At 39.8% G+C, this 23,096-nt stretch overlaps 4 protein-coding genes across 4 annotated transcripts in view; 2 read left to right on the top strand and 2 right to left on the bottom strand.

Moving 5' to 3' along the window:
- Nucleotides 1–3,507: 3,507 nt before the first annotated feature.
- Nucleotides 3,508–6,568, bottom strand: mzt1 (mitotic spindle organizing protein 1). The gene is made up of 3 exons (XM_046069992.1): nt 6,283–6,568; nt 5,945–6,090; nt 3,508–4,635 (listed from the first exon to the last, which is right to left on the bottom strand). The coding sequence occupies exons 1-3, from the start codon at nt 6,332–6,334 to the stop codon at nt 4,612–4,614; spliced, it is 222 nt and encodes a 73-aa protein (XP_045925948.1). The 5' UTR covers nt 6,335–6,568; the 3' UTR covers nt 3,508–4,611.
- Nucleotides 6,569–6,604: 36 nt separating this feature from the next.
- bora (bora aurora kinase A activator) lies at nt 6,605–10,979 on the top strand. Its single transcript, XM_046069991.1, has 12 exons — nt 6,605–6,739; nt 7,019–7,173; nt 7,337–7,443; nt 7,613–7,658; nt 7,762–7,840; nt 7,960–8,004; nt 8,113–8,169; nt 8,260–8,525; nt 8,935–9,097; nt 9,185–9,768; nt 9,929–10,069; nt 10,219–10,979. The coding sequence occupies exons 2-12, from the start codon at nt 7,024–7,026 to the stop codon at nt 10,237–10,239; spliced, it is 1,659 nt and encodes a 552-aa protein (XP_045925947.1). The 5' UTR covers nt 6,605–6,739; nt 7,019–7,023; the 3' UTR covers nt 10,240–10,979.
- Nucleotides 10,980–11,384: 405 nt separating this feature from the next.
- dis3 (DIS3 exosome endoribonuclease and 3'-5' exoribonuclease) lies at nt 11,385–20,500 on the bottom strand. Its single transcript, XM_046069990.1, has 21 exons — nt 19,168–20,500; nt 18,559–18,716; nt 18,109–18,305; nt 17,802–17,875; nt 17,540–17,707; nt 17,292–17,456; nt 16,960–17,073; nt 16,628–16,765; nt 16,274–16,420; nt 16,008–16,124; nt 15,819–15,920; nt 15,343–15,407; nt 15,092–15,176; nt 14,727–14,854; nt 14,362–14,448; nt 14,048–14,204; nt 12,908–13,122; nt 12,554–12,722; nt 12,241–12,399; nt 12,017–12,139; nt 11,385–11,798 (listed from the first exon to the last, which is right to left on the bottom strand). The coding sequence occupies exons 1-21, from the start codon at nt 19,384–19,386 to the stop codon at nt 11,730–11,732; spliced, it is 2,856 nt and encodes a 951-aa protein (XP_045925946.1). The 5' UTR covers nt 19,387–20,500; the 3' UTR covers nt 11,385–11,729.
- pibf1 (progesterone immunomodulatory binding factor 1) overlaps nt 19,861–23,096 on the top strand; it is a 27,970-nt gene continuing 24,734 nt past the window's right edge. Inside the window, exons 1-2 of the mRNA XM_046069993.1 lie at nt 19,861–20,583; nt 21,524–21,624. Coding sequence (XP_045925949.1) covers nt 20,317–20,583; nt 21,524–21,624 — 368 coding nt within the window. The 5' untranslated portion in view covers nt 19,861–20,316. The remainder of the gene's footprint in view (nt 20,584–21,523; nt 21,625–23,096) is intronic.

Raw genomic sequence — 23,096 nt, 5'->3', positions numbered from 1 at the left:
GGGAGACAGAATGATGTTTTGGCATTTGTGTCTGCAGAGGGGATCTGAAATGCCACCACCATCAGCGCTGCTTAATTCTCAGAAACACACACTTAATCTGAACAGACAATCCGTTCCGACAGCCACTGTTATGATTCAAATCAACTTGGAGTGAAGGGTGTGTGTGTGTGCTCTTGTGAATGAGAGAGTATGTCATTGTGTTTTGGTATGTGATTAGGTGTCTGTGTGTGTGTGCTCATCTGTCTATGTTTGTGTGTGTGTGTGTATGACCAAGATATCACACATCCATTCCACATTCCCCTATGATAATGTGGATTGATTATGGATATGATAATGAGAGGCCGGCGCGGCGTCGCGACCTTCACAAGGTCTAATTGAAACAAGCGTTGGTCCTCCGAAGCACTTATCAAGTCACACAGCACATCATTAATCACGGAGAATACAAGCTGTCACTGTACACACACATGCGCACACACACACGCACGCACACACGCACGCACACGCACACACACAATTTTTCTGTTTTCGTAACACACATGCTCTATCTCCTGTCTCCTTTCTCTCCCTCTTTTTCTTACACACACACACACACACACACACACACACACACACACACACACACAATGCAAGCTGTCACTACAATATGCCTGGTATTGTCTTCTTTTAAGGAGAGTGGACAGCTAGTCCACCCTCCATCTCTATTTTTTACAAGAAAAGTTGAAGAACAAACAGGCTGTTGGAGTTAAACCTTTAAAAAAAGAAAGACATGAAAAAACACAAGAGAGGGAATGTTAAAACAATTCAACAAATATGAACAGCTGTTCACTTCACCCAAACTCGCCTGAAATTGAATTAGCTCAAGTTGTTTTACTACCTGCTTTTATTAGAAGACAATTTAACAAACAAATGTGATTCCAATGTCTGATTAAGGCAGCATATGGTGCCTACCTGTTAAACACAGCGCGTTCAATACCAGCTTAACGCCTCAGTGAGCCACTTGAATAAACTAATAAGCCCAATATCATATTAGTCATTACATAGTCCAACACACAAAATTCCAATCTGATAAAAAGGTGGTTTCATTATCATCATAGTGAAAACACAAGGGAGTTTGCACGTGCTGCGCTGATGCCATCACCAACTTTGTTAATTGTTATTCAATTAACTGCTTTTGTTAATGAAATCAATTAATACTTTAAAACAAGCAGGCACATATACAATTATTATGCATCTATGCAGAAGACAGCTAATTACAACTGTAAATCAATCAATTCTACATTAATCAGCTTGGAAAATGTCCAAAAATAACAAAGTCACTAAAAGACTTTGGAAGTTTTTTTTTGTTTTTGTTTTTTTTTTACATATTTTGATTGCCATGCCATTATCCTGTCTAATGATTGTTAACGATCCTTTAAAGAGTTTATGATCCAATTTCCTTGCTGTGAATTTAATTGGGATCTAAACAGTATAATCTTACGGTGTAAAAGTGTGGCCTGTATTTAATCATGGGTGGTGTATTGGAGAAAGCTGTAACAAGGTCACAGAACTCCTCTCAGGGCAAATACAGTCGGTGAAGCTTCCACGTAGTAGAAGGATGAGAGTCAGGCAGGCTGGATCAGTTACAGAACTATTAATAAAGCAGTCACTTTGATGCCAGAATACAGATCTATTGTGGTCTCTTCAGGATAAACACTGCTCTAAGGTGTCACCAAATGGGTTTCAGGGCATTCAGAATATTCTGCTCTCTGCTTAATTAGTTATGTAATTTATTGTCAGTTATGGAACAAGTATTCAGATTCTTTACTTAAGAGAAAGTAGAAATAACACAATGTCTTGATTTAAGTAAACGTATGTTAATATTACTAGAAAAATGTCCTTAAAGCATCAAATTAAACTTAAAGGGCTTGCTTTTATTTACTGTTGGATGGTTAAATCTAGCGTATAACAATGCATTGTATTTTATATGTATATTCTAGTAGTATAAAGTAGCATGCAATTAAGATACTGAAGTAAAGTACAAGTACCTCTGAAATGTAGGCCTACTTAATACTTGAGTGCCCAGCCCACATTGATTTATAAGACACCATAAATTTTGTTGAAGAGGTCAAACATTTGTCATACAAGCATATAACTTTGTCTCCTGCCCTAAGCTCCATAAATTAAATCTGCCACAAACAACTTATTAATAATCATCCAACTAATAATCAAGAGCTCATCAGAAATAGGGGGTCTTTTAACTAAAAATTCTAGCCCTGAAATAATCAATTAAACATAAAATGGACATAACAAACAAAGCCTTGTCTCTGAAGGGAGACTATTAAACCTACCTGTTTATGTCTTCTGGTAATTAGTAACCTAAACATAACTCTGCACAGAGATCTTTGACTTTTGGTTAAACTCTGCTTCCTTACACTGAGACAATATGTTTGTATTTTATGTTTGGACAAACATCAACAGACCATCTTTCCATAAGGAACTCCTAATCAGTCCGGTCTAATTATTTTTATAATATCCAGTGCACACACTTGAACCATAATTGCAAAACATAGTTCTTTCATTTTTAAATGAGACTGCCCTCATTTATCAGAAAAATAATCCTCAGCCTGGATAATTATCAGACATACAAACATAAACACCTTTAGAAGTTCTGATGTGAGGACCTGCTTGCCTCAACAGTCATGTGACCTGACCAGTGCCCTAGTTGAACACCTCTCAGATGTTTATGTATATATGGACGCTAATCTCTCAGTCAGGACTATGGGATTTGTGAATATTTTGTTTTACAGAGATCAAAGTAGCTGGCTAGGATCAGGAGAAACCCTTCAAACACATCAAACAGAGAGCAATGCATCCTGAATCCCACGCCCACAGTAGCCAATCAAGCCATGCATAACTATTTTCTTTTGTAAAAGTAAAGGATTCTCAATGTGGGTCTCCCTCCGTCGACACTTTGTGCAACTCACCCCCCAGAGAGACCAGGGGTTGTTCAGGCATATGGGTTATCAAGAAGAACCACTGCATTGTCTTTATGCCTCTCATACTTGGCTAACATGATGCTGGTATTGGGGAACAGGGAGATACTGTGTTTAGAGATCAAAGCAGCAGTACAGAGATTTACTCTCACATCCCGTCAGTCAAGATGGCGAGACAAAGCAGAGGAAGACAGAAATGCTTACACACACATACACACATGCTCTCCTGCTCACTCGCCAGCTTTCTCCGTCGAGTTCTCCATGGTGTGCCTGTGAGGGGTGAGGCGTTACTGTCAGATGGCTTAGGGGCTACTCATTTGTAGACATCTACCGCACTGCATGAACACCTAAACTCACACACACAGGAGGGACACAAATGCACACACACACACACACATTCAAAAGCTAGTGATTCAAGCCCTTGCGGATGAGAGGTCGCCTCTAGCCTGTCTATTGTGTTCTGTGCTCTCAGCATTTTGCCCTCGTCTCGAAGATGAATAGAGCTATTTTACAGACAGCGGAGAAACAACATTGCTCTGTGTGGTTAGACACATGATGTAGGGGCTTTATTTTTGGTTGATCAAAGACATGTTTTTTTTTGTGTAAAGTTTGCAATATATCAAATACTTTTCTGGATAGAGTACAAACATAAAGGGGGCAAGGATTTCAGTTCAACAGGACGTCCTGCTGTAAAGAATGACCCTTGTTAATGTCTTCTCTAATACACGTTGATGTGATCACCCATGCATGGTCTCTGTCTGTATTATTGTGAAATGTTCTACCTCAATCTATGTCTCTTTCACATAGTGTGACAGGAAAGAGCGTTTCCATTGTAAAAATCTGAAACCTTTATGATTCACTGTGGGAAAATGCTTTGCAACATTTTATAACAGGATCAAGACAACACAGAAAAAAAACAGCACTGTCCTGGTAAATAAATACGGTATATCTGATTCACAGAGAACCTGATAAGATCACAGAATTTCATTTCTCTTAAACATCAGGAAAACTCACGAGATAGGAAACTTGCAGTTAAAACCTAACGCTCAATGAATACCTATACCTCAGACTAGAATAAGTATGGCACAACACCACCTTGTGGCCGTCAACTGTAACATTTAAATTTAGATGTAGGTCCCTCATTGATGGTTACATGGACAATGGAAATGACAAAAGGATTAAGTTGTAAAATAAAAACAATTCATAACTAATTATATACAATTCACATAAAAAAAACCATTTTCTTATGAAAAGTGCAACACAAGTTGACTGAGAGAAATAAGAGGTATGCTTTTAAATTAAGGCAGGATGTCAATGCTAACGCCACTCTCAGTTTACACTTTACAAATAGCAGGAGGGACTTGGAGCAAACCCAAATTTGAGGCAGAATGTATGAGCTCACGCTTATGTAAGGAGAAGAATATTGTTTAGGAAGAGGACTGGAGGTTCATACCTTTAAAAAAAAAAACAAAAAAAACTGAGACACAAGTAAAAGCAAAAAACAGGAGCAGTTAGTCACAAAGTGAGAGGACAGTGTGCAAACACTCAGACAAATCTGATTGGCGAGTCCATGGTAGGTACAGATCCAGCAATGGGGCATGATCCCATCAAAGTTCCCCGAGTTGATCAGGGTGCAACTTCAGTTGGTGCAGTTTTCGGAAGCCTGAAAGAGAAAATAAATATTCAGCAATGATGCATCACAATGATTAATTATCAGATTATACAGTGTTTTTTCTTGTAATCAAATTACACCTGCTTTATGGACAGGTTACAACTGCACAGGAATAAATTCAAAAATGTGTTTTCAAAATTGAGGGTTAGTCACAAAAGCTACACCAAAATGAATATTAGGAACTCACATTTTGCATACATTTGTTTTCAGGCTTTCCCTTCTTGCCTGGATGACAAGATATATTTCTCCACCAGTTTTCCTCAATAGTGATTGAAATGTTGCCTTCATGATTGACACTCATATGTCAGCCCCCTTTTACAAATATTATCTTGCCATTTTGTTTGGCACAAAAACAGATATTTTGGTTCATGAGATATTATGGTCATCGAAAACATATGACAGATGGTGATGTAAAAGAGGTAACCAAATTCAACAGTCCATACAGAACAAAACTCTAGGAATATGATACTATGTTAGGAGAGAGAAATATAGATAGATGACGTTATGGTTACAAAAACTTTTCTGGAAAAATCTAACTCTTTATGGATAAAATAACCAGACAGGATTGTCTGTTCTTTGGATAATCAACCAGATACCTTACAAATTAATATACCTTATCACATTTGTGCAAAAATCATTAACAATACTGCTGTTAACAGCCATGCTCGTGAATATGCAACATTGCTCACAATGGCCTAATACGCCCAGAGATACTCAAGGGAGGTACACCTCAGCATAAATAGCATGGCAAATTCTCTGACAGCTGACATTTTTTATTGTCTCATTTTATATATTGTCATATCACCTTACCTTATACCATGTCACTAGAAACATTAACATCTAAGAGCTTTGTTAATTTGTTATGTTTTCAATTTCAGAAGATTTTAGGTTGTGACACCAAAACCACGATATAGATTGCAGCTTCAGGCATCTCAACTCTCAGTCTGACACTACACTAGTTTTCAGTGCTGGTGTAGGCTGTTGAACTAACATTAACATCTGAATATGTGCTGAAACTATCGGTTGATGTATGTAACTCATTTCTCCAATACAAATGCCAAACACTTGACAACACCCTGATTACAGCTTCCAAAATGTGAGGGTTTTCTGCTGTTCTCCCAGTTATATCAGTGCAAATGAAAGATCCTGTCTTTGGAATGGAGAGGTTAAAGACACCACATGGAGGTCTTATAATTTCACTTTAACACTGGACTTAACTGAGCTCCGTCAATACCCACCTCAAAAAACAAGTTTCCTCGTTAATATAAAAGGTTAGCTTTTTGGGAGCCTGTTTCTGTACCTTGAGGGATTCAGAAGCTTTACGCAGTTCTTTAATGACTGCAGACAAAGCTTCTGGGTTGATGCCCTGCTCACACAGTCTCACACATATAGACAGAGACTCCATGTCCAAACCAGTGTTCAGCAACCTGGAGATCTCCAACAACACTGTTGGGAGGAAGAAGGTGCCAATTGACCAAAGTTAGATTCATTTTCTAGTGACAACGGGACAAAACTTTACTGCTAGCAATACAATTACAAACAAGATGGAGGTTAGCAAAAAAGCCAGTTATTTGCAACTGAATTTAAAGTAATTTTACACATAAATAAACTGCTGCTGTAGATTAAACATATATTTACCATCCATTGTCTCCCGGACTGCGTTTAGGTTTGCATTTGCTGCACTTGCCATAGTTTACAAATAATATAATTAGCCAACACTTGCTAGCAGGTGGCTTACATAAGACTTAAATAGTTATCTGATGCGACGCAAGAGATACTATAATAGTTCAGGCAGACTTTAAGCGTTTTGTATTCATTTTTGATAAGAGCTCCAAAAATTAGAATTGCACAATCATTGAGGGACAATATTAGCAGCTAGCTACCTTGCCCGCTAATGTCAAAACCGGAGGAGGAAGTGACGACATGATTTCGTTCATTGATTGGTTCCCAAGAACTTCCTGCAATATTTCTATTGGCTAGCGGGCCTTGTAGGCAAAATTGAAATAAACGTTTGAACCCTCTCTGCTGATTGTTTGGGGACTCCTCAATGAAGATTGTTTTAAAGTGTGTTCAAAGTCTTGACTCATTAACCGTTGTAAGTACCAACATTAAAACGTATGCAGCTAATGTTTAAATGTACCTTTCGTTTTTTAATTAACGGGGTGTGTTAAGAAAGAGGACAGAAGGAAGTCGAAGGTTAAACGCTGTATTTCTTCTGTTCGCAACACTAAATGAAGTGCTGAGTTACCTTCTACGCTGTAGAAACAGGGTAACGTAAGTCTTGTAGCTAACGAAACGTTACCAAACCAAAAAAAATCTATATTTATGAAATGTTATTTTCCTTTATGCTGACTTGAATATTTGTTGTTGCCAGTTAAGATGGGGGATCATGTTGAGGTACAGATCACTCCAGAGACTCCAGGCAGGCCTTCCATCAGAAACCCCTTTGAAAGTCCCAATGACTACCATCACCTCCGTGAAGCCCTGGTGCCAAGTCCATCTGTCTTCAAGTCCAAGGCTTGCAAATCTGTAAGCTTGACCACACCTCAAATCTTTTAGACCTACTGCTATGTGACACATGCACAGACACATATCCTACTGCAAATATCAAAATACTGTGTTATGTCCAGTTTGCTCAACAGAAGGATGAATGTAGTGTTTTATTCACGTCGTCATCTGTCTTTTCCCCAAGACTCCTCCCAAGTTCAACTGGTCTATTGATGAAATGGCCAGTCTTCATCCAGTACACATAGACCCAGAGGAAATCCAGCGACAATCTTTTTACCTCAGCCAGACAAGGTATGTAACTTTACTGAACCATAGTAGATATGAAAGAAGAAATGGTGCCTAACAAAGTAAAAGTGTTGTTTGACTTAATTAAGCCCATCCTAATGTATCAAATCCAGAGAGTAAATTTTATATAGCAGGAAATCTAGGTGACAAAACCTTTTTCTTTCCCAACACCTAGAATGGATTCTGACATTGAGGAGAAGCGTCAGAATGCTATTGAGCAGGTATGGGATTCTATTTCAATCTAATCATATTGTAAAATGATAAGTTAATATATTGATGATTTATAGATTCATTTTGTAATTATTTGTCTGTCTCCTATTAAAGTTTTTCACCAAAGGAGCCATCGTGCCTTCCCCCTGGGCAGCACCAGACACCCGTAAAGGCCCTCAGATCTATATGAAAAGTAAGTTATCTTATTGTTTATATTACTTTTGAACTCCTCCCTATATTTGCCTATGTTGTATTTTGGTTTTGTACATTATTTCATGTTCATGTTACTGTATTGTTTCTTGGTACTTGTAGGTTGTATGTCTGCAATGATTGCAGAGGAGCCAGAAAAAATCTCAGGTTGGTGGGCTGAAATGACTTTCTACAAGCAGTGCCCCATCTATTTCTCTTTCTGTCACAATCTACTAACTTGTTTTTGATCATTCTTTAATTGTGTTTGTTTTACAGTTGCTTGTCAGACAACTCTGTCGTTACCTTTGGCTTTTGATTTGGAGAAAGTACTAGGTAAGCCTCTAATAAAATCCAGCACAATCAAATCAGAGTATTGCAACATTATGAAGTCACCATGTTTGCTTGTTTCTTCCCTCTCCTCAGGGGATTATTACCGCCATGAGGAAGTGTGTGATGCTGTGCAGGAGAGTCTCAGTTCCTCCTCCTTAAGACGAAAACTCTTCCTCGATGGCCAGGGCAGTTACAGCGGCTCTGACAGCTCCAGTCCACCAAGCCCAGAGAGAAGTCATCTTTGCAAGGAGAGGCCTTCTCTTAACATGGTACAAGGCACTGTAGGAGAGGTTGATGCTGTGTCACCTACCTTTTGCTCCCCTTTGTCCTGTGGCGTTTCAGCTCCGACTCCCTCTACGGTGAGTGGAGAAGTGTAGGGATGCAAATGAAGATAATTCTGTATGTCAATTTTAAAGCACAATATCTGTACAGATATATCTTTAGGTTTGATTTTGTGGAATTTGCATTTTTATTTTTTTCATTTAATACCACTTTTAAATTAGCAGCAGATTTATTTATAATTGTGAAAGTGAAAAACAGCAAACAGCTCCTGATATCTGTCCATCTGAACCTCAGCAAATCCATTTCCGGTTAACTAATCTTTTCAGTACTAGACTACTGTAGATTTTGATCATTTTCAAGTGCAACATTTTTGCTTAAAGTGATTTTTAGCAAGGAGGTACCTTTTTGTATTTGGATCACACTGTTTAAGTTAAATTAACACTTGCACTGTTAAACAATAATGTATTTGCATTGTCTTAACTATAGGGTCAGTTCTCGTCTAGTCCGATCCAGCATGGCTGCTTCCGGGACTGCAGCCTTGGCAGCATCTCCAGTCCTCTCTTCCCTGACAGGTCGTCTCCTGCTGGCCTCGTCTCCCCCACAGTTTCTCCTATTGTTGCACATGCAGCACGCACACCCATAGGCTCAGGTAGGCTATTTGTTATGTAAAGTAGGGGAAAAAAATTATTAATTGGTTTTGCTATATAAGATTTTTCTCCTCATGTTCTTTCTTTAGCTGAGAGAAAGCAGCCGAGCAATTTGACGCCACACTGTGTTCCCCTGGATGCAGTCACTTCCTGCAATGAGAGCCCATTTGTCGAAGGCTGCTCTCCGATTCGTAGCTGCTCTCCACACCAGCTCCACTGCCACAATGAGCCCCAGAGTATTGCCAGACCCAAGCCACGGCCCAGAGTCCGTTGCTGGGCCTCCCCTCCCCTCATCTCCCCGATCCTCAACCCTAAGCTCCAAGACAATCAGGAGGATGAGGAAAAACTTCCCACGTTGTCGTCGTCCTCCTCTTCCACTTCTCTCCCCCCTATGGAGCTAGATCCATCTTCACCTATGGCCCGTGACGCTCACCCCGTTGACACTGAGAGAGTTAGCCTGGATCCTATGGAACCTGTGAAAATGGAGGAGGAAAAGGACACGGGGATAGAAGGGGGGTTGGCGGACGAGGGGGATGAAGAGGAGGAAGGTGGAGGGCCTTCAGAGCAGCTGACCAGCTCTCGCATGGGCAATGTGTCAGCAATAGAAAGCTCACAGATGTTTCTATCTCTTCTGGCAGAGGGAAGCAGCATACCCTACGATTCCAGCATGCAGGTCGGTGTGAACAATTTAATTTAGGCAGACATAAAAGCTACTTTTATCTTTTTGTATTTCACTTTATATTTAACTTACTCTTAATTCTTGTTGGTAACTTCCTGTTGATATGCCTGTCTAATGGAATATTTATAATGGACTGCCGTTTGTGTGTGTTCAGGTGGACAGTGGGTACAACACTACCTCAGTAGGTACCACCAGTCTTATAGATGGCCTCAGCTCAGACTGTCAAAGCAGAGAGTCCTTCACTTCAAACCAGGCAGAAGAAGCCTTCCAAGTCACTCGACACACTAAAGTAAAGGTACTGTTAACCCTTTATGTACACAGGTTTGTGGATACAGGTCAGTTTTTTAATTAATAGTATTGTGCATGCTGTAAGGCTTCATTCGCTTCTTTTATACTTTTCCTCTTCCTTTTCATCTTACTAAAAGTAGATTTCTTGTTTTCCAGGTATATTATCATCACCACTGAGCCGTCTGGTTGATGCATTTAAAGGGATGCCTCTTCCAGTGGAAACTGAAGATGATTATTTTGCAATCAAAAGGTGTACACTATGTTTGAAGCATTTATCTTGAATTAATTTTGTTAGTGTGAATGGTGTCAACTGTTAAATGAACTATGAACAGAACTGAGGGGTTTCACAAGTGGTTATTGGTTCTTTTAAGGTTTAAAGTTAAAATTGCTTGAATGGAAGCAAATGCTCTTCCATAGTATGTTTTATCACAGAAGGGAGAAGACTAACCCATGGCTGATCTTAGTCCCTCTGTAACACACTGAAAAACTATAATTCTAAATAAACTGTTTTGGACTCAGTATACTGGTCCAAAAAAAACACAAAAAACACCAGTTCTGTATCAGATGTGCACGGTAACCTCCTTGAATGCTTTATTGATGCTAATGCCTTCATTTCAATTTTATGTGGTGCTGATATGATCGACCTGATAGATCCTGACTTTCAGATGACAGCAGATTTGTACTGTATTTATGTTTTTATCATGAAATTTTTATGAGAGCTTTTTCTTTTATTATGTGTATGAATGTTTCAAGTTCAGGTTACCCATGAATCTTCTTTGGATTGTTAGGATACTATTTATTGCTGAATAAGGGACACTGAATGCCACCAGCAAATTAAAAGCTGACTGAGCCACGTGTTTACCATTCTTTCATGTACTTATGGGCTGGATTGTCACATTAAATTAACTTGAATTTTTTTTCCGGTTTGAGAAGACTGTTATGTGATTGTGCAACATTGTAGAAAGACCCTTTTGACTTAATGGCATGGTTTAGAAATAAGAATTCTCTAACATTTATTATCACGCCATGTATTTACATTATCACAATTCTCATTTTGGATTACAGATCTATTCAAATTTCATTTGGCCAAAATGTCAATGTGAGATTTGAATAGTTCAGAATATACAGTATCTAATTTTTCCAAAATTGTAGGATTTTTATGTAATAGGGCAAAATTATTTTTTTAATGTAGGGTTTTAATACAGAATGCTATATTAATTTTGTACATAATTCTTAATTTGGGTTGGCGAACAGGGCTGTAGACAATAACGTCTAGGTCTTCAAGTTTTTCATGCTGGGTCAACACAACACATGGAACCAAATAGGTAAAAAGAAAAACACTTTAATGATTTAGTTGCCTACTACACTGTTATTAGAACAGTTACACTGCAAGTAAGACTTGCACCTGTTTATCTAGCAACAAGGGTTTCATATTGTTTAAAATGAGTACATGAGCAGAGGGGTGCATATGAGGTTGGAGCAGTGTAGCTTCACTGTGGTAGATTATTAAAGTGGGCACACTTGCTCATTTTAACATTTGGGATGAGTACAAGGTATAACAGTTAATTGTGTCAATGCATAAAAGAGTCAACACTGGTTCTTTTACAGATTGTTACAATTTCTTGATGTGGAAGATCAGCGGGTAAATTGCTATGCTGCTTTCTGTGTCAGCGGTCCAGTTTTGGTTTCTTGGCCTGTGGTTCAACATCTGGGGCTGGAACACTCACACCAAGGATCTGAAATAAAGAAAATTAACTTACAAAATGCTGGTTTTCATTTTAAGTAAGTTGGATTCTTCTACATTTTCAACATCCTTAATCAAACCTAAAGGCTGCAAGTTGTTAGCTGAAATGGGAGAAGAAACTTTCTCAGGCTAAAATTAAACATGTAAAAGTAGCTATAATTATGTACCACTGGTTGTTTGAAACCCATGTTCAGTTTAGTCAGTCCTTACCACAGGGTCAATCAGAGACATGCGGATCTTCTGGTGCTGAATATTTGAGTCGTCCAGGCTGATGGTGACCTTCACCTTGTCAAATATGCAGAAAGTGTGCTGCTCTACCTTCAGAGTGGGACCCTTAACACACAAAGAACAGATATTTTAAAGCACAGTCCTCTGATAGTTTTAGTTTATCAGAGTTGATCTAACCTAGGAAACAAGGTTAAATCTATTCATACCTCTTCATCAAAAACAAGGTTTGGAGCAGCCTTGTCTTTGGTGTCAAAGAAGACTGTTCCCTCCAAGCCAAACTTTGGGATGAGTACAATGATTGCATTCTTCCTCACAAACAGAACAAATCCCTCTTCGTTCAGTATGCCTCGGCTCTTGAAGAACAGCTGGAAAGAGATCATTTGTATGAAAATTGAGATTCATTAAAAATTAATCTGCAGTGAAGTCAGTGAAAATTTGGTTTGGTTGGCTGGCAACATGATGGTTCAGGGCAGTATACAAGTTCATAGAAATCAGACCAGTGTGTTCATATGTGTTCACCTGTGTGTGGAAGGCCACAGACGCCCTCTGTGCGTACTGAGACATTTTATGTCTGTAGTTGAGGTTGTTGGAAAGGGCTGACTGCTTATGTTTGTCCATCAAATCTGGGTAGGTGCTGTCTGCTCCTATGGCCACTGCCAGCAGGCGGTGTACTATAATATCTGCGTACCTGTGTAAGACAGCAAATGAAAAGGGTGGAGGGTGAGGAAGAAAGGAAGCAGAGGTTTAGATAAAAAGAAATAGGGAAGAAACGAACTGTGCTGTGGTAGTTTGTCAATTGTGCGATTTTATTTTGTTATAAAGGCCCGATCCCACATATTTTTGTCAAGACATGTAGAATATCTGTTTTCATACCTCCTAATAGGTGACGTGAAGTGTGTATAAATGGGTGATGCAAGGCCGTAGTGGTGGAAATCACTGTCCATGCCGGAACAAAAATAGACCGCCTGCATCATGCAGCGAGTGGCCAAGATGCGCAGCAGTGTGTTAAAGTACGGAAAGCCATCCACTTTAGCCACGTCAAGGGAGTCAGCCAGTGCTTTGGCTGAATCTGTGTGTATCTCCACATCCTAATAAAAAAAGAAAAAAATTTGACAACTTCAAATATATTTATAGAAGAAATCATGATCTTGTACCCCAGAGGGTACTTCGACTTGGGGGTATGTGGACAGATTGTGGAGTAGCTCAATTAGTTAGTTATTAGTTACATAGAATTTACGATTTGAGGGTGCTAGAAACCTAGTTAGAAAGCGCAGAGAAGTTGAAACAATTAGCTAAAGTACTGAATAAATGTTTAAAACAAATAGCTAAAAGTAATGAGTAAACTGTTAAAATAGTTCATTAAAAGTAAGTAAGTTAAATAAGGTGAAATTGAAATAACTGAAATAGCTAAAGGTTATGGATAAATGATTGAAAGTGTTAGTTAATATTAATGGTTAAATGGCCATGATGATAAAGGGGTACTTCAGTTAATCTGACGTGGGGGTATGTCTGACAAAAAAGGTTGGGGACCACTGGACTATTGTGATGTTTGCTCGTGTCTGAGTTTTGTCCAGCTATATAGCAACTAGTCTGTTGATAGCATTTTGGCCTTGGCTAGAGGAACACATGTTGTAAAGCATAAATCCTCCTTAATTGTAGGTTGATCAGCAGACTAAATTGCTATTTTCATTCACTTCTGTTTGAATCATTGAATAAATCTTTGATGTGGGCAGGGATTCTGAGCCTGTCAGTGACAAAAAGAAGCACTTTTTGTGGACGTAATTTTGACAGGCAACATTTCATCGAAGGAATACATTGCGGCTTCCGGCTGAAGCCATCTACTGCACGGCTTCCAAAACTTTTTGTATATGCTATTAATTTTACCACAAATATGTAAAAAGAGGGCCCAGGTTTAAAAATACCAAAATTGTCCTTTAATAAAGTTAGCTCAAGAAACAAGCACACAACTTGAAAACCAAAGACATTTCTGCACGACCATTGGTCTCCACTCACTTTGGACTTTGCAGCTTTGAGCAAGATGTCGTAGTTAGATGGAGGCGGTGCTGGATGTTTCCTCAGCATAGCACAGTCTGGAAATTCATCGTAGATCTTCTGGGCAACTGAAATGTTGGCCAGCAACATGAACTCCTCTACCATGGAGTTTGTTTCCCTATTAACCAAGAGATGGGTTTATTGACATGTGTCCAAAAAACACAGCATGACACACATAGACTGAATACACTGAAAAACAAACGCAAAGCATGCTTTTGTGGAGAAAAAGCTTTCAAAAAGGATTCTGCAGAATGCTCCTTTATGAAGTTACCTACATGAGTTCTTTGGTCTGGAGGTCAATGGGGTCGTGGGTTTCACTATCAATGTGGAATCGGACCTCTAAGGATGACAGCGTCAACGCCCTGAAGGATATCAAATAAAATACAAAACACAATTCATGTTAAGTACAGCCAGTTCAGATATATAGCAGTAGTGGGAGTTAGGATGAACTAAACTCTGTGTTCTGGATTCCTCATATCTACTAATTGCTTTACTACATGCTTTTTGTTTGTATTCTTAGTTGTCAATCATCTGGAAAGCAATTGAGCAACGATTACACCAATAAAAACAAATGTTTTCCTCATAGTTTTCTAATCTCCTCATAGATCTGCCTCTACTACTCCTAACTCTCAGTCCTTACCCTTTAGCTATCCTATGCCTCTTGAGGATTTTGGCTAGTTTGTTGAGACCTCTTAGGCTCTTGGTGATATCGTCATTCATGGTGGTGTCATCAATCCTCATTTGGGCCTCGGCATAGGTCAAGGAGGCCTGTACCAGATCGAATGTTAGAGGGGAAAACGAGGAAATGTAAATAATAACAAAAATCAGGCTTGAGAATAACTTGACCTAACTAACCTAAATAAACTGTAAGACACAAGTCTTACAAATAGATTATGAAATGTTTTAGTAGCATCAGTTACAGGGCATTTGACTCACACATCACTACAAAAACATTAAGGATAATGTAAACTTTCTGTCACTGTACATCATGTGTTGCAACCATACCTTGGAGTCAATGACACTTTTTGTGAACCGCGTCTTTATAATTTCAGCCTCGTGGTTCATCTCCCAGATACATGAAAACGCCAGCCTGGTAAAAAAAAAAACAAAAGGAAAGAAAGAGCGAGAATCAGAAACAAACATCTTAACTACATTCAGTTTGCACCAGCTGGAATGGCCAAAATCTATGATTGGGAAAAGAAGCAACTTTGATTATTGAGTGAGTGCAAGTGTGTGTATTTATCTCTAGTCCTCACCTCTCCACATTGGAGCGTAGAGAACAAAGATTGGAGCTGAGCAGTTCAGGAACCATATCTATCCTCTGATTGAAACAAAATTACAGAACACAGCTTTTAGGAGTCACAATATCTTTTCATGAATCAATTAAATTCTAAACTGAACTATTTATTGGTCAAGAAAAACAGTTGTCAAAATATCCAAAATTTCAATACAACCCAAATATCTCTTCTGAAATAAATTGGACGGAATTCATAAATAGATTTTTAGAAACATTCAATACGGTCACCAAATGTGTTTTGCACCTTCAGATGGCATATATTCAGAGATTTAAAAAAAGATTACAATAGAGAAAAGAGAGAGTCCTGTAATTAAGCTGCAATCATAATGGTGGACTGTGCCAACATGCAAAAAACAAAAACAAATTCTGTGTCAAATTGTCTACTACATTGTAAACAGGCTAACGAAGTAAGTGTGTGTGTGTGTTTTTTCTTACTTTCCCACACAAGTAGACAGTGGTGCCACGGTTCGCAGCCTCTTTGTCCAAAGCGTTTCCAGGTCTGATAAAGTGACTGACATCGGCAATGTGGACGCCAACCTACAGCAAACAAATAACTTACAGTGGGCTAACATGGAAATATAGACACAAATAACTCACTACAGTTACTTTATAGTGTATGTGTACCTCAAGGTTTCCATTGTCCAACTCCCTACAGTGCAGGGCATCATCAATGTCTGTACATCCTGGAGGATCCACACTGCACACCGTCAGGTGCCTCAGATCCTCTCTCTTCGCCATGTCCTTTACCACACACATCCACATAAATATATGCATACCAGACCTATACATATATGCTTTCAAATTATAAAGGTCATAGACCCGCTGATATATGGTCAACAAAAGTGTCACTACAATACTGCTCAGTGTATCTCAAGAAAAGCCGATATTACCTCTGGTGTGATGGACCACGGCATCTTTGGAAGGAAACCGAGCACAGCCTGAGAGAAGTCCTGGTGGGGGACATCATGCTCCAGTAGCAGCACCTCCTGCTCTGTGTCCTTCTCCCCTGCATGTCCCAGACTGCGCACAAAGTGACCCTAACAAAAAGAAAGAAGACAAAATGGATTTATCTTGATAGACAGATTTGGTATATTTGCGCATATTATTACGTATCATGTTAGAGAAGTGTGGCTTCATATAAGTGTAGAAAACATAAACAATTAAATTTTCTGTCAAACTGTAACCACTCACAGTGGGATATCTAAGTTCCAAAGATTTGAATGTCTGAAGATGTCCCAACTCACATTTGGATATCTGGAGTGTTTGGGCCAGCCATCGATGGCAACCATGATCCTCTGGCCCGCCAGTGTGGATGCCTGGCGTGTTTCAATGCGGATGCGAGGGATTCGGCGGTCTGCTGGGGTGAAGAGATGGCGGGTTGACTGAACAAAAAAAGAAACAGGAAAATGGATGCTCAGTGCTGAGGTTAGACAAGGAAATGCTAGGCACATTGTACAGTATACTGAGACTTATTAATTTAAGTAAAAATGAATAAGAAATTTCAGCTTAAATTTTTGAAACCAAGCCAAATTAAACTGTGTATAATATATGGTATTTTAGAGCAGTGTAGACTTACCTCTTTAATCTGGGAGACATTGAGCATGCCACAGAATGGCCTCCAGCTCCTCTTGATGATACCCACGACTCTACCTGTGGGTTTCCTGGCCAGTTCAGCTGCCGATATCCTCAACTGCTCAGACACAAAGGAACATGGAAATCATTAAGATGCTGTGGTTACAAAGGCCAAATCAGGGTTGTCAACTGCAAAGTAAAAAGATTCTCTTTTTGTCTAGCACAGCACCCAGATGCTGTCGATCCACACCTATAAATTATAAGAGGGGAAATAACATAGACCTCCTCCAATTGTAAGCAAGAGATAAAATAAGTCTAATAAAAATCTAAAATCACCGCTTTCTCCTCCTCCTCTTCTTCAGCATTATCGTCCTTTGCTGCACCTTCATCCTGCAGCACGACAGAGGAGGGCGCCACCCACTGATCCCGCGGCAACAGCTGCACAGCAACCACATCCTGGTGCACTGCTCTGTTGAGATTGTGAAGACCCTGGATGAGAACCTGACAGCAAGCCAAAGGGAGAGAACAGATCTTTTAACATCTGCAGGCATTTAACTATGTCACAAATGCAAACGTGCACGCACCTCTGTGCTTTCTTCCCCCTCTCCTTGAATAAAGACTGTGGCCTCCAGGTAGTTGTCCCTGCTGGCCCTAAAGGTGCCCTGCAGGAAGGAGCCACTCTTAATTCCTGCTTGGATCCTGGACAGAGGGAGGTGCTCGGGGAATAACACCTTACTGCTACTGATCTCATTCTGAGCAAGGAAAGAAAAAAAAAATCAATGGAAGGAGAAAGAAGAGTGAATGATGTCCTATAGAGTTTGGCACAAAGAAAAGGCATGCGTTTACCTTGTCATCACTGGACAAAGCCAGGCGATCCATAAGCTCAGGGTTCGCTATCAGACTCTTGATGTACTCTTCACCTAGAATGTTAGTGAATAAATGGTTGTGACAAAGTAGTACATACAGCTGATGCAATTTGAAATGATGCTTGTATCCAGCTTACTGAGAGGGGCTTAGGAGGCTTCTACTTGCTCAAAAATGGATGATGATTGAATCAGTAGCTGTGTACTTGATATGCAGGGCTTTTTAAATTTAACTGTAAAAAATTGTTTATATGTCCCATGATATTTTCCTTCCCTGACACACCACTTACATTTGTATACCAGCAGGCCGCTCTCTTCTGCCTTCTGCTTGTTCCCTTGGTCATTGGTAAGGAGGACCACCTTTAGCCCATCTGCGTCAGACTCGGACATCTTCAGGTGACGGCAGTACCATTTTGCAGCCACACGGATTGCACGGTCGTTACGGTCATTGGCACTCTCCCCCGGTTCACGTTCAATGAATGTCTCTCTGGAAAAATAGAAATTAAAAGGATGAACGTGTAAGGGTAAAAATTATACCATGCTTTTCACAAGCAAATGTATGTCATAAAGGAGTTTTTGTGTGATGGGGAATATGTGTAGTAAATTCATGTGCAAAGGGACAATGTATTTTGTCTGTGATTACTTTTACATGATACAGTAACACTTTTTACATATTACTGTCGTTCAATAAAAATGTTGTGATCTGATGCAGTTAAAACAACTCAATGGTATATTTGTACTTGTGGTGTTCGTTGGTAAAGGTGTAGAAGTATTTCTCTTTCTCATGTAGGATGTCTTTCAGGCGTTTATAGACCGGTGCACTGCGGTGGCGAACCTCCTGCAGTACAGTCTGCAGGATGATCACATTACGAATCACAGGATCCTCCAACACGTCAATCTGCAGGACAAAGAAATTATAAACATGAGGATAAAGAGAATCAGATGCTGGGGTGGGTGCTAATAAAAATGGGATATTATATTTGCCTAGAATTAAGAATTAAGGAATAACCTATATTTATGTTACACCTCCATTGCAATTAGTTAAAATGCTAATATAGTTATGAAAAGACACACAAAGCCGAATATAAAGCTGTGTGAAAAGGTAATTAAATGTAATAATCATAAGACCTGCTATACATTCATAAATAATTATCATGAAGTCAGTTAGCCCGAGTTATACATAAGATACTAAATGAGAGGCACAAACTACAAATCTGTATAGAAATCTGCATGCCAAGAAGTCTAGAAAGCATATTAGACTACTTGTTCATCCTAAAACCCTTTTCGTTTGAGTAACGTTAAACGTGTAAAATTACATATCATGGGAAGTAGGAAACTACTTTATTTACCTGATGCAGCACCACATTCGTGTCAGGGATCAGATAGTGTGGATAAGAGCAGAGGTTGCTCTCAATGCACGCGTCTCTCAGCAGCACAGTGGATTCCTGTTTGCATTCAGTGCAAACTTCGCTTCCGCACCAAATATCATCTCTCAGATAATGCTCGCGCACTATCTTCATCACCCCACCCGACCGGGTCTTCTTAACGAAGGTTTTAGATTTCAACATGATGACAATAAAAGCCTGAAAATGTTAAATCCCGGTGTTTTGTCCTATAATTTGACGACAACCAAGCAGTCATCTGCCCATGTGTAAACTACCTCAGTGGTCCGACAAAACCTTCCCATGGTTTTGATTAACACGAAAAGTCGGATTTTCGGTGTTCGTTTTTAAATAGTGCGTTTCTCTTATTTGTTCATCTCTATTTGGAAACAATGTCGGAAAATAAAAAACAAGTTATGCATAAAGACGGAATGACAATCTACAGTTTTTGTGTAAACTAATTTTAAACTCCGTGATAAATTTTGGTTGGCCATCTAATGCTTCTTCAATGAAAACAAAGACAAAAAGGCAGAAGAGAGACTGGTGAAGGGTTAGTTAATTTTATTGCGCCCCCACGGTTAAGAGAAGGTACTGCACGTTATGTTCATTGTAACGCATTATAGACGAGCGGACTTTTATTGTACTGCACGGTCATGACCACAAAGGGCGCTGTAGTCCAGACCACCCAACACCACCGCTACTATTAGACTGTTGGCGGTTAGCAGGCAGCTCGGAGCGGGACCCTTGAAAATAAAAACAACTCACTGTGTGCTCTTGTGAGCTCCGCGATGGCACAGTAATGCTGTATTAGGATTTATATGTTATTTTGAGTGTGAGTAACGTTACATCTGTAACGGTTAGTCTGTTTTAAACGATATAACGTTAGCTAACTGGTGCTGGTCGGGATTCGCTTTAGGTTAACGTTATCATTGCTGCAAACTAACGTTAACTTCATCACATATCGCGATGAACTCTTGATTAACCATAATTAACTTTCTAATCTCACGTAATCTCTGCCGCCACGGGAACTGGCTCACTCGCCTTGGTAGTTAACGTTAGCTAGCAAAAGAAGAGGACACAAAGCCAGGACCAAAAACAATAACGTTACGTTACACAATGCCTCCCAAGAAGCAACAGCTGAAGCCGACAGCAGCCAACGTGTCCAGCTCCCTGGACCTGGAGTCGGAGGACATCAGCCTGGAGACAACCGTGCCTACCACAGAGGATGTCTCCTCGTCTGACGAGCACCGGGACGGCTCCCAGAAGGTGACGCGCAAGCTGATCGAGAGGAAGGAGCTGCTGCACAACGTGCAGCTGCTGAAAATCGAGCTCTCTCAGAAAAACCTCATCATAGACAACATGAAGGCCGACCACATGTCCAAGGTAGAAGGAAGGAATGCTGCGAGGTCTGAGCCAGAGAAAAGATGCCCATTGTTTGTCTATATGTGTGGGTGTAGCTTATCCCCAGGTTGTGCCTCACTCTATAAAGTAACAAACATGAGAGGTAATACAGTAACTTATGTCCTCCTGGGAGAGACAGAGATAGGCAGAGACTAACAAATCCTGCAACCTGTCACACACACCTTAAACCAGCATGGCATTACAAACACCAATTAGAGTAAACCAAATCATTACTCAAAGCAAACATACTTATTTAGAACATTGAGAGGAAGAGACAAAAACGCAACACAAACTAGATTGCTATCTAGCCCTAAACACAGATTATGAAATGGCTGGATATCTCTCTACTTTCAGAGATACTAAGCAGAGGCAGCTTCTTACCAAGTACAGACTCGGTGACCACACCCTTGCAATTGAAACAGGGAGACATAAAATGTCCTGTTTACAAAAAGAATACAGAAAATGTGAGCACTGTATGACAGGTGAGGTTGAGACACATTTTCTCCTGAAATGTCATAAATGTTAATGCGTAAAAGAGCAATATGTTGAGAAATTCCATCTGTTAATACCAGATTTCAGAGAACTTATTAGATAAAAATAAACTAAGAGTAATTCTACGAGAAGGACATATGGCAAACCTTGCTGCCAAGTATGTGTCCAGGTGTCACAACCTGAGGGACAGCGAACTGTTGCACTTAATGTTCGCTGCACGCCGTGTTAAATCTTCTGTATTCCTGTTTGTAGTTTACATCTCTGTATTTGTTATTTTTGTAACTTGTTAAAATGCTTTTTGATTTTGTTGCAAACTGCTTTAACAACGTTGTTTGGCTTAAACATTCATGCCAATAAAGCATATTGAACTGAACTGACTACTACTACTTTTTTTGCATTAATAGTCCTGTGATGTTTTTTTGTATGTCAGATTGAGGAGCTGGAGGAGAGGCTGAATGACGCTCTACATCAGAAACAAGTGTTCGCCCTGAGACTGGACAGCCAGCTGAAACTAGCTCAAGAGGAGAACAGGTGAGGAGAGTGTAGGCAGTGGTGGACAGAGAAATGTATTGCTGCAATAATTAGTCGATAAAGAAAATGAATTGCCAACTGTTCTGATAATCAATTAATCTTTCAGTCATTTTCTAAGCACAAATATCAACCATATGGAGCTTCTTGAATCAGAATTAGAATCAGCTTTATTGCCAGGTATGTGTACACATACGAGGAATTTGACTCTGGATTGTACATTGCATCGCAATGTGCTTACTCATACAAAAATACAAAATCACAGTAATAAAATAAAATCATACACAGACTTCAGTGTAGACAACACAAATATACACACTATGAACAAAAACAATATAGACAAATAGTGCAGTGAGCAGAGTGCAAAGGATGCAGGAGTATGTACATGTCGGAGGTGGATGTGATATACAGGTACATGTCCACAGTGCAATGAAGCATAGTGCAAAGGATGCTGGAATAAATAAGTATTTTGTGCAGGAGTAATGACTTGAGGTAGGTGGATTTGGTATACAGTATCTACAATATGACAATATAACAGTATGGATAGCACTGAAATAGAGACTGGTGAATAAATAATAAGCCAGTGTTAGCCAGTAAACAGGTGGCAGAGCATTACAGGCAGAGTTACTGGGTTATTGCACAGGAATTGTTCCTGACACTGTGAGTCAGAAATCAGCTGTTCATCAGAGTGATGGCTTGTGGGAAGCTGCTTCTGTGTCTGTTGGTTTTGGCGTACAGTGCTCTGTAGCGCCTACCAGAGGGGAGGAGCTGGAACAGGTTGTGTCCGGGCTGAAATGAATCTTGTAATGTCCTTCAGGTGGGCCAACACCAGTCTTTCAAAGGACTTGATGACTACAGATGTCAGGGCGACGGGCCTGTAGTCATTTAGTCCAGAGATGGAGGGTTTTTTGGGGACCAGGAGTGTCAGGACTTACTGCTTTTCTTTATCATTTACGATAGTAAATCAAAAAACTTTGGATTTTGGACTGTTGGTAAGACAGAAGAACGTGTTTGATGTACACTACCGTTCAAAAGTTTGGGGTCACCCAAACAATTTTGTGTTTTCCTGAAAAGTCACACTTATTCACCACCATACGTTGTGAAATGAATAGAAAATGGAGTCAAGACATTGACAAGGTTAGAAATAATGATTTGTATTTGAAATAAGATCTTTTTTACATCAAACTTTGCTTTCGTCAAAGAATCCTCCATTTGCAGCAATTACAGCATTGCAGACCTTTGGCATTCTAGCTGTTAATTTGTTGAGGTAATCTGGAGAAATTGCACCCCACGCTTCCAGAAGCAGCTCCCACAAGTTGGATTGGTTGGATGGGCACTTCTTGCGTACCATACGGTCAAGCTGCTCCCACAACAGCTCAATGGGGTTCAGATCTGGTGACTGCGCTGGCCACTCCATTACCGATAGAATACCAGCTGCCTGCTTCTGCTCTAAATAGTTCTTGCACAATTTGGAG

This window comes from Micropterus dolomieu, linkage group LG15 (assembly GCF_021292245.1).
Source record: "Micropterus dolomieu isolate WLL.071019.BEF.003 ecotype Adirondacks linkage group LG15, ASM2129224v1, whole genome shotgun sequence".
NCBI classification, from domain to species: Eukaryota; Metazoa; Chordata; class Actinopteri; order Centrarchiformes; family Centrarchidae; genus Micropterus; species Micropterus dolomieu.
This window is presented reverse-complemented; position numbering and strand designations above follow the sequence as displayed.

Excerpts from the sequence above, each read along its gene's own strand:
- bora (XM_046069991.1), top strand. The coding sequence starts at position 7,024 with ATGGGGGATCATGTTGAGGTACAGATCACTCCAGAGACTCCAGGCAGG. Across the intron at positions 9,098-9,184 it reads ACGCACACCCATAGGCTCAG|CTGAGAGAAAGCAGCCGAGC; the intron begins GTAGGCTATTTG and ends TTCTTTCTTTAG. Across the intron at positions 9,769-9,928 it reads CCTACGATTCCAGCATGCAG|GTGGACAGTGGGTACAACAC; the intron begins GTCGGTGTGAAC and ends GTGTGTGTTCAG.
- mzt1 (XM_046069992.1), bottom strand. The coding sequence starts at position 6,334 with ATGGCAAGTGCAGCAAATGCAAACCTAAACGCAGTCCGGGAGACAATG. Across the intron at positions 6,091-6,282 it reads AGTCCGGGAGACAATGGATG|TGTTGTTGGAGATCTCCAGG; the intron begins GTAAATATATGT and ends TCCTCCCAACAG. Across the intron at positions 4,636-5,944 it reads AAGCTTCTGAATCCCTCAAG|GCTTCCGAAAACTGCACCAA; the intron begins GTACAGAAACAG and ends TTTCTCTTTCAG.
- dis3 (XM_046069990.1), bottom strand. The coding sequence starts at position 19,386 with ATGTTGAAATCTAAAACCTTCGTTAAGAAGACCCGGTCGGGTGGGGTG. Across the intron at positions 15,177-15,342 it reads CTACGCTCCAATGTGGAGAG|GCTGGCGTTTTCATGTATCT; the intron begins GTGAGGACTAGA and ends TTTTTTTACCAG. Across the intron at positions 12,400-12,553 it reads CTGTGGCCTTCCACACACAG|CTGTTCTTCAAGAGCCGAGG; the intron begins GTGAACACATAT and ends ATCTCTTTCCAG.